Genomic DNA, 13,203 nt, shown 5'->3' with positions numbered 1-13,203 from the left:
TTCCACCCTCGAGGGTTCTGGATGTTTCCTGTAAAATAAAATAATGATTAACGTACCCTCCCTTCCCCTCATGCCCGACATTCTTGTCGCTCAACATCACTTTCTTATTGGATTGGATACATTTATTCATCCCGTATTCGGGAAATTTCATTGTCACAGTAGCAAGAGGGTGAGAATCCAGATATAGGAAAGGCCCATCGCCCCACCATTATACCCCAATCGTCTCTCTACCACCTGTCTCTTTGTCATAGTCATAGTTTTTTCCTCCTTCTATCCTACAGGCATCAGAGCTGGGGATGACTTCACCCTTCTACAAGTACATCCTCACCACTATGGTAAAAGTACAGCCTCTGTCTTCTTCATTCTTTTTATGTAATGTCGTTATGCAGCAAACCACTGGGTGGGCTGCAAACAAGCAGAACAGCCGCACCCCTAAAAGGGATTAACGTTTCCTTGTAAAATAATAAGATAAACAGACATTGACCGAATTTTGTGAGATATAGTTCGTTTTTGGATGATCATTCATGTAGAAAACATTCACTAAATCATCATTTTTTATAATGTACACAGCCTTGTGTGCTTTGTCTGATAATATACACACGTTGAAACACGGGTTTAAATGGCTAGACATGCTTTACACCATTGATTTGCGTAAGAGTGATTGTTAGATGTGTAAAAATCGATCTGGATCATTGTCAGATTAACCACTGTCAAAAGGAAAACCATGGATCAATTTAGTCATCATATAAAATACAGTTTTGCTGAAAAGGATGCTTCCCCTTCAAATATCTTGAATATTTCAGTAGAAAAATTCTTTAAAACACCAAAGCCGTTTGGTATTCATTACCGCTTTAGGTGAAATGGAGCTGATTATGTTAATAGCGTACATCGATCCAAGTCCCCTTGGTCAATTCAAATGGAATCGAATGGTGGCAGAATTTATAATATCAACACATAAGGAATCAATATTGTATTTTCATGAAAATCCATTATCTTCACTCTTTAGCAATTAATGTTTGTCCAGTTTCTCACTTTGCTTGATACTGAGCCATAATGAATGCAAAATAACAGTTAATGGTCCTTTAAAAAAATTTTTTTAAATGAAATTTAGAAAATGAACAAAAAAAAGAAAATATTTTTCAATTAGTTGTATCCAAACTCTAATAGAGATGGCCACATACAAAGATTTCAGCCACAACTGCAAAGAAGATGGTTTGGGATGTAAAGAAATTCCTTGAATGTCATCCACTAATTTCCAGGATCCTTTCTTAATTCTTACTGTGAAACCCACAAAACAGTCTAGAAAGTACTTTCCCTTTTATCAAATTGCATCTAGACGGACTGCAAAACATTTGGAAGACGGTCGCTTGGTGTGACAAAATCAAATTGAATTTAATGCTCACAACAATAAAAGTTATGTTTGGAGAGGAGCTTCTGAAGAAACATAGACCAGCTCTACTGTGGAATATGGCAGCAGATCACTCATGTTGTGTGCGTTATCGGTTATCGTATTGCCTATATATAGCATATATACATTTTGTACTAATTTCGGAATTTGATTTTGTCTTTCAAGTCCCGTCCAAAAATTCCCTAGTGCAGTATTGATATCCTCCATATTATCCAGAACAACATCACAAGCAAAATATTCCAAGTGCAATTACCATTTTCAATCCCTTCAATTCGAACTAGTTACAAGAAAACTTATAATTGCTCTCAACCATACCATATCACTTCACATAATGTCATTTCATTAGTTACATATTATATGGATTTGCACAGTGCTTTTGTGTAAGTGGCATGCATTTCCGCATTACTCCATTTTGAACACTCCAAAGACTACAATTCCGTTTCTCTTGAAAACAATGATAATAATATTGGCTATTTCCTTTCAACTCACAAACTAAACCGTTTACAAGGGTACAAAAGAGATGAAGCGATGCAAAAGACTGCAAAGGGTAAAAAGTAGGCAAGCGCAGAGGACGAATAAATACGATGCCGACGCCTCCCCCCTTTTTAGCATTTCGATTAAGGTGTCGCTTCATGCAGCCATCACTCCGCCGCCTGTTTTTCTTCCCTCCCTCGTCCGCCCTCCGTATGTGCTTCACATTCTTTTTCAATGCTCAGATGCGTTGCTGTGCTAAAGTCACCATTAAGATGCAACGTTATAGCAATGACGCACAGTGAGAAAAGAGCTATCCATGAACTTCAAATGGCAGAATCTGTTACTGTCAGACTCTAGTTTGTTCTTATTTAGGGCTCGCTAGACAATCGCTTTATCATGTGCAACACAGCGGAAAAAAAGATCTTTTCAAGCAATTAGGAAAAAACACAATTTCATTTTCTAAAACTGAATAAAAGCCTTTATTGCCAGTATTGTTCATCCGTGTTAATACCATTTTACCCAACCCAATGAGAATAATTCTAAATTTCCCATCCTTCCTCGTGGTGTCGTAAGTCATACTTATCATAAAATGCACCTGTGCTAGCGTTTTATCAGTATTTGCGTGGTCATAAGTGCCGTCAAAAAATGTTGTTTTGTGTTTAAACATCATTTTCTGCATTATCAGAGGTCTGAAGAAATGTTTAATTTTGCATATTTAAATACTTCGCTTAATCGTCTGTCACATGAATCTCATTTATTTGTTTTAGGGTTTGTTTATCTCTTTAAGAGAGAAAAAAGTGAAATTGCCAAGTGTACAATTGAACAGTCATGCATATTTGTTTATTTGTGTCTTATATGGCAATAATGTTACTGTTTTGGGGTTGTTGTGAGTTCTTGACTGACCTAAAGATCGCGAACAAATCGAATAGCCAATGACCTCGCAACTTGCATACTACGTATCTCAACAGTTTGACGCTTTCTGTCCAGTAATTTCCTCAAACGGAACTTTTTTAAAATATATTTTCCACCAATACTGCTAATAATAAAAGTAGTTAACAGTAATTGCTTTCACCACTACTCAAAATTCTCCAGAAAATAACTAAGGTATGGGTGGTCTTGCACTATAATAACCCTGCTGAGTAAAATGAGAAAGCCACTGGAGTTATCGTCTGACTCATTCCAACTTCACTCTGCTCCTTGTTGTCAAGCCTCTCCTAAGATTAGATGTTGTCACTCCTTCATCACACTTAACTGCACTGTATTTTTCTCTTCCACTACTGCGACATGTTGTCAACATCATCTCTTGAACTGTCGCTCACTTCTCGCAGGACTTCCCTCTCATGAGGCTGGATGACATTGTGGACGAGCAGTCGAACGTGGTTGGCTTCTCCATGTTCAACACCACTCATCCCTTCTACCTGGAATTTATCCGCAGCCTCAACCTTTCATGGAACGAGGGCTGCGATCTGTCCTACCCGGGTCCAGCGGTCAGTGAAGTTTCTGCAAAAGACCATTCCTCCAAAAAACTAGCCACTAACTTGGGAGCTCATAATCAATCAATCAATCAAGCAAATTAGAGTACCATCCCATTAACTGACGGACAGACGGAGCAACCTTTTCCAACATTTTCAAGACGAATAAGTCAAAGTTGGCACACCCCACACAGCCCTTAAAACGTTCATAACTCAATTTATGGCCTGTAAAGACATCCATCAAAGAAAAATAAGGCAAGAAAAAATGTGCTTGAACAAGATTAAGGATAAATGATTTAATTTTTATTAAAAAAGAAAATCATTAGTCAAAGTAAGCTAATAGAAACACAAGAGACTCGACATGACTGGCAAAATGATGCGATATCTCTCCGCTAAGGAGATGTGACAAGTAGAACGTTGACGGAAAGGAAAAAAAGGAACTTGATACAAACAAAGTAACAAGACATGAAGGCACAGCTGGACTAGACACAAGTGGCTGGTTAGTTGACAAGAAACATGCCTGATGAACACGTGAAACTTGATGAGGAGACAAGATATAACATATATCATGAAAAAACTACATCTAGCACAATGGAAAGTGCACCAAATCACAGATACTACTACACAGATGATGGCACTAGATGTTAAATCATGCAAAAATATAAAAATAGAATAATAATTCAAGAAAAAAATATACATGAGGATTGAGACCTGGCATTCACACAGAACTACAAGACCCAAAATGTGATTTATAGCGAGGTTGAATTTTTTATTTATCGAAAATAGTCACCTTCTCTTTTAGGGGCGAATTCCTGTTATGAGTAGCAACAGTACAGTAGTGTGGAATTAAAAAAGTAAATAAATAAAATAATTCTGTGTATTGTTTAATGGAAACTGGTACTTCCTTAGCTTCGACTATGAAAGGTTTGAATTTGTTCTATCTAGTATTTAGGGTCAATTAGGGTATTTTGTATGTAAAATAGAAAAGAAAGTAAATGTATTCTTTTTGCATGCTGTGCACTCTGAAAATGTGTTCTATCCTTCTTGTTTTCTATTGACCTTAAACCAAAGAATAAGCTTTCACTAACAGATCGGTCTGCCATTCTGAAACCTTGTCACACCCCGACGGAAAAAGAAAATAACAAAGCCAATCCTACCCAATTGTGTTTGAAGATACCGCGAACAGGCCATGTGATATAGTTTACTTGTACCGTACGTGATGACTTTTGATACGTATATTCATTTGTATTCTCCTCAATAATCCAATCATCTATCTCCTCCTCCCTTCTCGTTCTTTAACCCGCTTTTCCCACTTCCCTTTTCTATACTCCTACCCTGTTCCTTCCACAGCTGTCGTCAGCGCTGATGTTTGATGCGGTGCACGTGGTGGTGGGGGCGGTGAGGGAACTGAACCGCAGTCAGGAAATAGGAGTGAAGCCGCTCAGCTGCACCTCGCCTCAGATCTGGCAACATGGGACCAGTCTTATGAATTACCTGCGCATGGTGAGGGTATAGGTGTGCTGTGTGAACATGCGTACTCCGACAAAACACATGGGAGATGATTCAACACAACAAAGGAGCCTGTTCTCACGGGAATTAAGTGGGATTTGATATGGAAATCTAGGCACTGTAGATCATAGAAATTAAAAGCAGCATAAGACGAACGTAACTAAACCGAAGAATTTCTGTGAAATGTTTGCCTGAACTGAATGGGTTACGCTAGAAAGTGACCTTGTATATTTCTCGAAAATTACCTATTACCTGTCTATTCCACTGGTGCCCAACCTTCACTAAAAATAACTGTGGTGGTCTATCAAGTGCTTTTCAAAATTTCATGCAATGACCCAGTCTGTTTCAGCATATCCCAATCTATTTTGTATTTCACTAAAACTATCCACTGCCAAACTTTTCAACCCCTGTGCTTAATAAGCCTGTTTAACTTATTTCAAGCCTTTCCTGAAATGATTTGCCAATCTCCTTCATTGGTTCCTAACCTTTTAAAAATGACCCAGTTTATTTCAATGGTTCCCAACCTTTCCCAAAATGACCCAATCTGTCTATATCACTGCATCGTATCCATTCTCAAAATGACCTCTTCTTTTTCTTTCAGTCTTTAAACTATTTTACAAAAGAGCCTGTCCATCCATCTCACCGGTTCCCAAACATATCCAAAAATGACCTGGTCTGTTTTTTTCATTTATTATATTCATTTCGTCATTATTCATCTCCATCTACTTTTTCCACCCTTTTCCAAAATGTCTGCCTGTTTCATTGGTTCCCTAACCTTTCCCAGAATGAGCCCGTCTGTCTCTTTCGTGGATCCCGACCTTCCTTAAATGACCCAATCTGTCTATTTCATTGCATCCTAACCTTTTCCTAAATCACCTTGTCGTCTAATTGTTTTTTAACCCTTTGCCTAATGAGCATGTCTGTTTTCCTAACTAGACCCCATTAAGAGCTTCCCAAACTTTCCTAAAATTACCCTTTTAATTCTACTATACCCAATCACTCCCAAATTGACTCGTTTTGTCTAATTCGGTCTTTATCAACCTTTCCCAACGTGAACCTTGGTTCACCTTTAATCTGAAACCTTTGTGACTCCATTTGTCTATTTGAGTTTCTCATTCTCACGCCCAAAAACAAATCTGTTCTCGCAGCTTCTGCATTTTTATGTTTTCCTCTTACAGATACTCATTTATCGCATGATTGAATAAACGAAGGTTCATTCGCACCTCCCATTTAATATGGATTGCCTGTCTAGTGCCGTCATTGGCACTCCAAAATTTGCATTCATGGAGATGAATGGGATAGCTGTCGCTATTAATGATAGGCAATTAGTTAGATCCAAGGAAAATAAATAGAGGTAAGTTTTATTATAAATGATGAAATACAGTCCCTTTTAAAATGCTTAATGTCCCAAGTGTCAGTCTTTATGCCCATAATCATATCACACCCTAATCTTCCCTATTACATTTTTTTAAATTGGTGTTACCCCGAACCTGAATTGCCATGTCCAACTTTCCTCACCCAGTTTAACTTTTCTCACAAATACCTGGTGAGGACATGTTACATGTTGTCATGATTATTATGATTTGTGACCACTTGTCTCTAAGTGGCTGATTAATGAGAATGAGTGGCAGCTTCATTATCATCCTCATCTCATGTTTCACGTGGCCTTGTGTGTGTTTGTGTGTGTACTGTATCTGTATGATGTGCGGCGTGTTGTCAAAGCAGCCGAGGCACCATCCCTCATTGCCTCCTCCCCACCGACCAGACATCTGTCCATGTTAGTCATCATCACGGTCAGCTCCATCCTCAACGTTCCTCTTACATTTCCTGGGTATTTGGGTTCTTACACGGAAGGTGAGCTCTATCTAATCTCGCAGTCGCACCTCTTTGAATTGAAGCTGCCAATCCTTGTCGTTTCCTCCCTCCCCCTGTTTAGCTTTGCATTTCCCCTCTCAAAGGACGGGACAAACTATCGATACTCCATCATGATAATTCTCCCCTTGATAAGCTATTGATCGAGTAAGCCAAATATTGATGCCTGTATTAAGCTGCCATTACAAACACATAGCCTTGTTTACACACAAATTCAACACTGTTTTTGCATGGGTAAAAAAGGCCACACACCAGGATAAAACATTTTAAGTTTTTATGCACAGTACAACAATTGAGTATAATTTTAGTCACATAGATTGAAATTACCTTCACACGCCACACAGTTAGAATTTATAAATCTTGAATGAGCGGTTTTCTCTTGACGAGACACATTTTGGGGGGCAGAAGCCAAGGATTACATTTATTTTTGACCAATTGGTCCACCAATGATGTGCGTAAGAATATGTATTTATTTGCATTCATTTTGTCATCACCTTATTGCTAAAAAAAAAATACTTACCTCATTGATTTCCAGTAATTTTGCCAAAAAAGCTCTCAACAAAATGAAATCTGGAGCAGAAATTAAATCCCATGACGCAAAGTCACTATTAGCTTAATTTTCATTTCCTTTGCTATGTCGTGGTCTGTTGTCTGCCAGGTGGAGTACGACGGCCTGACGGGACACGTGGAGTTTAACAGCAAAGGTCAGAGGACCAACTACACCCTGCGGATCCTGGAGAAGCACCGAGGGGGTCACAATGAGGTTAGCACTCCACTGCTTTTATTCGTCAGGTCACTGTGCCCTGCTAGCATTTTGGCAGAGCCTTCTAGGTCACCTGCGTATTGTCCAAAATGCTTCAGGAGTTGTGCTTCATATAGAGTTTATAGCAAGATGCACCAAGCTGGTAAACACGCCTACATGCAATATCAGAGGTAAATAAGTCATTAGTGTTTTTTCCCAAAGGTAATTTACTTTGAGTGTTGCTTATCCTCTGCAAAATTCATACTACATTGATACTCTGTTGGCAAGCCATCTTTTTTATGTGGTTTTGATTAAATTGAGGCTTTTTTGTCTTCTATAGCAATTGCTAATTCAAAATATGTATAGTATTTTGTTCAATCAATGGGGACCGGTTGGTTCCTTTGGCAATGGCCAGGCCTTGTGGTGGAAAGGTTACACCCTGCATTTATGTTTTTTTCTTAACAGAAACATTAGAGAATTTCCGTCAAATTTTTATCAAATCATATCTTGGCGATTATTGGATTGGATTGGAATGGATAACTTTATTCATCCCGTATTCGGGAAATTTCATTGTGACAGTAGCAAGAGGGTGATTAGACAGAACAACAAAGCAAAAGCACAAAGTACAAAGCAAATCAAAGTAAATGGGATCATTAAGAATCACCAAGTGAAATCATTAAGACAGAAAAGCAGCAAAAACACAAAACGAGCAAGAGTGGACGGAGCTACCGCCACCAGCTGCCACTTGAACGGCGCCATCTTTGTTGCGGGAGCTAAAACGGATACAGACTCAAAAAGACGTTGTAAAGTTGGACAAAAACTGGAACCAAACATGAGGACATTTTTTGACCAATCAGTTAAAATAATTTACATTTGTTCTTAGATTCCGAGTAATGGACAGATTCCGGTTAGTCATAGTATGATTGACTGTGCGCTTTGTAAAAATGTAAGTCAACTAAAGAGTTTTCAAATGTTTGGTTGCAATCATTTCACACGTCCTTCAAGTATGTATGCATGGTTCACATTTAGTTACTATTGAGACTTTCTTCCCTGAATTTCTTCACCGATGGGACCCTAGAATTGACCCAAATTACCTTGAAAGGCCTCTCGAAATTGCATATATCCTGTGTCATTTCGGACAAATGCTTTTGAGATCTATGTCACGCCAGGCTTTAATGTGTCACTGAGATACACTGACTTAGGGTCTGAATTTTCCAAACATTCCAAAGGATGCCTGTGGCTAATAACAAACATAAATATTCCCCAGCATGATGGCGCCTGCAAAGTTTAGCAACGTTTTTTTACATAAGTACAATAAGTGCAAAGAAAGAAAGAAAGCAAATTTAAGTTTGCCTTTGAATTGGCTCACTTCTGTCTGGACAAAAGGCCACTGCAAAGGCTATTTCATTACATTGAGGGGATTTTTATCATGAAACTCTTTTGTAACGATTCCCTGCAGTTTCTTCATTTCACTAATGACTTTTGGGAGCTGTAGATGAGCTGGAGCTGCATTCAGGGCTGGGTAATAAATCAGAATAATCATTATCACCCCCTTCCTTACTTTGTGTTAATGTTTATTTATGTATTTTGTGTATTTTTTTTAACATAATCCATGTGACCTTCAATAAAGAGCTTGTATTTTTTTTTTTCATACGCTGGTTGCCAGCCAAAAATATATTTGTCAAGCCACTCTGGCGCAAACTGACCAGCCATGTCCTTTCAAAGAAGGGATTAAATGAAGCCCGAACGCACACTCTGGTGAGCGGTTCATTGACTGGAATAGGCCGCTCTCTCTCCCCCTTGATAGGGGCGCTCATTTACGAGGCGTCCCCACGTTTAGCGGCAAATGCCAACCGATAAAGCTCTGCTGTTCTTTAATTTGGCGTCTCACTTGTTATAATTAACGTTTCAGCTCGGTGGCAGGCGAAAATGTCAGAGCAAATGACGAAAAAGAAAAAACGTGTTTTTTCCTTTTTTGCAAGAAGGTTGCACGAGCGGTTGATTACAAAAGAGTACCTTTTGTTCACTGCCATTGCCCCCCTTTTAAAGCCTGTTAGATTATAATGGCAACACTCTTGTACCCAAGTGATTTTAATGTCACATAAAATTGCAACATAAAGAAAGACGCCAGTGAAGAAAAATAGATTGGGACCCATGAATTTATTTGTTTATCATGAAACAATGCTACATAGGCATATGTTTGGCACAGGCCCCCATTGGGGTCAATTAAAGCAATGTGGGTGTACCACGTGTGACAGTGGACAAACTGGTTAGCATTTCAAAGGTTCAATTGCCCAATTGTCATGTAGGCTATTAATGATTTTTAACATTCTACAAGATTTCCACCACTTAACCTTTTCATTTTTTTTGTTCCACCACCACAAACAAACGCATTATCAGTCTAGCTTCATTTTGTGTGTGTTTCTCTTGGCTGCAGTGCTCCCTATGTGTACATATGTCCAATCAGATTTAACTTTTAGATGTTGCCATGTCAACCTAATTCGCCTGGCCCCACAAAATCAATAATGCTGACTGAGGTAATTTAAAGGCCCACTATCGCGTTTTTTACACACCTCTCTATTTTGATAATGTGTAGTGCTAGTACTGAGAAGATGAGATAAAATTACAGATGCATGGAAAAACGTAAGCAAAGTAACTCAGCGTTTTCATGTTGCTAGTTTGCTGCTACTTTTCAATAATCCTATTTATTTAAAGTTACTATCGCTACTCAGTCTAGTCGAACGGTAGTGTAGTATAAGAGTAAAAGTGCGGTACCTTAAAAATCATCATTCTTTCTCTGCAATCTGGTCTGTTTGCGGACCTTTATTTGTTTTGTATTACTGAATTTCTCTGTGTCACATTTTTATGGTGGATCTAACCTCTGACAATTGGATCATATTTCTCTAGGGCTGCCATTGTGTTGATTACAAAAGCTTGACGGACATTTTCTCTCTTTTCTGGTTAGATTGGGATCTGGTACTCCAACAACACCCTGGCGATGAACTCAACCAGCCTGGATATTAATGTGTCGGAGACGCTTGCCAACAAGACCCTCATTGTCACCACCATTCTGGTAATGTCACACCTTCCTCCAGGGGGAGGGGCTTGTGTGTGTGTGTGTGTGTGTGTGTGTGTGTGTGTGTGTGTGTGTGTGTGTGTGTGTGTGTTTCTCTCTTGGATTCTGCTTTCTCCCACTCATCGCTTGAATTGGTGACAGTATATTAAAAAATAACCTTACGGACCATAATTCTGTTCATTTAATGGTTTAATGGTCATGCTGCTGAGTGCTGGGTGTTATAAAAAACATCTGTGACAATATTTTTGTTGTTTTTAATTACTTGACGAACATGGTTATTAGAAAAAATAATAACTGCAAAATGTTATTAATGATTACATGTTTATCATGATCATTAACACTCTCAACCCATTTTATTGAACACCCCTATTCCAGTTTATTGTGTTTTATCACACCCCTGGTTTGCTTTTATAGGGTATATAGATGTATGGTTATATAATATATAAATTATGTGATATAACAGAGCACTAATTGCAACATAGTTGAAAAGTAGCTTTAACAAAGAATGTAAATTAGCCAATTATGCCAATTCAACACTTGATTATTTTTTTGTTCATTATGTCCTTAATCACACTCACTGTCTCTCCCATGTCCATTACAATATATCCTTCAGCACATCAGCTTTTCACTTTATTTGGAACAAAATCCTAAAAAATGCCAGTTGTGCCAACCTGAAATAGTGAGAAATGTTTACAGGAATAGATGAAAATGGGATGGCAGAACATTCAACACCTCAGTACACCCACCAAGCAAAACACCCACTTAGTGTCAAGTAGAACGGATATGAAAAGTCAAGTGTACACACAAATACACACACTGACACATTGTGTTTGCTCTCATAAAGTAGATGTAGCCTACTATCTTTGTATTCATTAGCAGGTGTCCCAATGTAAAGCAAAAGTGCGGAAATGCCTGTTTGCTCGCTTTGTTCTCTGTCACAACTTTTCTGGCCAGTAAATTGCATAGAGTTGGAAAAACTTGTTTATTTCCCTTGGAAATGATGATGCATTTGTAAGGAACATGTTTTTGCGAGCAAGCATGCCAAGCCTTCACTGCTTTTGCCAGATAATTCTGCTGTTGCGATCGACGCTTATGTAGTGTTTTCTGATGCTTAGTGTTGTGAGTAACGAGAGAGAAACATTTTCCCAATTATCAGCCGGGCGCCTCAATAGTGTGGAAAAGACGAATTCGCAGCCTTAAAAGTGTTGCCACAGTATTGCGGCATGGCATTCCGAATTCGCCCAATGGCTTGTGTTGGTCATTTTATCTTAGACGGTAATAGCCAATACTATGCCATCTCACAGCATGTGTGACAAGGCGTTATGTTGCAGCTCTGTATTTTTATTCCACCTGAACAAAGAGGTACTTTTTATAGAGCTCTCTAACAGGACAATCCTGGCCCCACAATGTTTTTCTTTTTATCGGAAACTACTTCAATTCTGAGTTTATAAAGAAAGGAATGAAACGTCTCATTTCATCTCATTTTCTGAACCGCTTTATCCACATTAGGGTCGCGGGGCTGCTGGAGCGTATCCCAGCTGACGGGCCAGAGGCGGGGGACACCCTGAATTGGTGGCCAGCCAATCGCAGGGCACGAGGAGACAAACAACCATTCAATCACTCATACCTAGGGGCAATTTAGAGTCTCCAATCAGCCTACCATGCATATTTTTGAAATATGGGAGGAAACCGGAGTACCCGGAGGAAACCCATGCAGGCCCGGGGAGAACATGCAAACTCCACACAAGTGGACCGACCTGGATTTGAACCCAGCAAGATTTGAACACAGGACCCTAGAGCTGTGAGGCCACCAGGCTAACCACTCGCTCCACCGGGCCGCCCTGGAATGAAAAATCATTATCTAAATCTGACTGTTCACCTTCTAATAAGTCCAACACAGTCTCATTGAAAAGTGGAATGGCATCCCATGACATTGTGTGACCTGGAAGGCTTTGACTTGCACTTGTGACGTTTAGCAGATGTAGTGCTTTGATAGGGTGGTTTGTATTATGCTTACAAAGCACTGTGATCGCCATAACTGCACTTTCAACAGCTCTCGCCAGGGAGCCACGATTTTGACATGATGCAGCTACCTCTGTGACGTTTGCTACTGCAGTCTGCGTCCTTTACGTGTTGTGCTCGAGTTTCACCGGCAGCATTTGTTCCGATGAATTTCTAGCATTCCCAGTGGTACCTCTCGCTCCGATTCTGAGTGTGAAGCAGGCTTCGTGTTTAGAATACAATACTAAAAAAATCTACTCTTAAAGTAATTTAATTAGTATTTTGGCACTAACACATTGTGACTTCTTTGGAGTGTGTTCTCATTCAGTTTTTATTCCCATCGTGATGATTGTTCTTTATTTATTTGCATGTTTTTTATAACGTGTACCTGTTTGGAATACAAATGTTTTCATGTTCCCACTAGAATCAGCAGCCAGAATACATCTGTTTTTCCATTTTGTTTTCTTTAAAAAAACAAAAACAAAGGCTAATTGGCTATTGAAGTGGAGTCGAACTTTGAGGAACTCATGGGAGAGATGCAAATGTGCGAAGGAGAGGCCTAACAAACGCCAGACGCATTATTAAAATGCACAACGCATCATCAGATTAATTGGCCATATACCATAAAAATATTTGTGCGAGGTCACTG

The 13,203-nt window shown here is 39.1% G+C and overlaps 1 protein-coding gene across 6 annotated transcripts in view; it reads left to right on the top strand.

Annotated features, from left to right (window-relative positions):
- Positions 1-13,203, top strand: part of grik5 (glutamate receptor, ionotropic, kainate 5) — a 146,945-nt gene that overhangs the window by 103,953 nt on the left and 29,789 nt on the right. For 5 of the 6 annotated variants that reach the window (XR_013299850.1, XM_077597718.1, XM_077597715.1 and 2 more), the window contains exons 8-12: positions 282-335; positions 3,211-3,369; positions 4,705-4,857; positions 7,394-7,498; positions 10,443-10,550. Coding sequence is in view for 4 of the 6 variants with exons in the window: in XM_077597718.1 (XP_077453844.1) it covers positions 282-335; positions 3,211-3,369; positions 4,705-4,857; positions 7,394-7,498; positions 10,443-10,550 (579 nt within the window). In the remaining 2 variants the exon portion in view is untranslated. Of the gene's footprint in view, positions 1-281; positions 336-3,210; positions 3,370-4,704; positions 4,858-6,588; positions 6,718-7,393; positions 7,499-10,442; positions 10,551-13,203 lie in introns of those variants that run through there. The other variant, XR_013299851.1, reaches the window with a different exon arrangement.

This window comes from Stigmatopora argus, chromosome 4 (assembly GCF_051989625.1).
Source record: "Stigmatopora argus isolate UIUO_Sarg chromosome 4, RoL_Sarg_1.0, whole genome shotgun sequence".
Lineage (NCBI taxonomy): Eukaryota > Metazoa > Chordata > Actinopteri > Syngnathiformes > Syngnathidae > Stigmatopora > Stigmatopora argus.
This window is presented reverse-complemented; position numbering and strand designations above follow the sequence as displayed.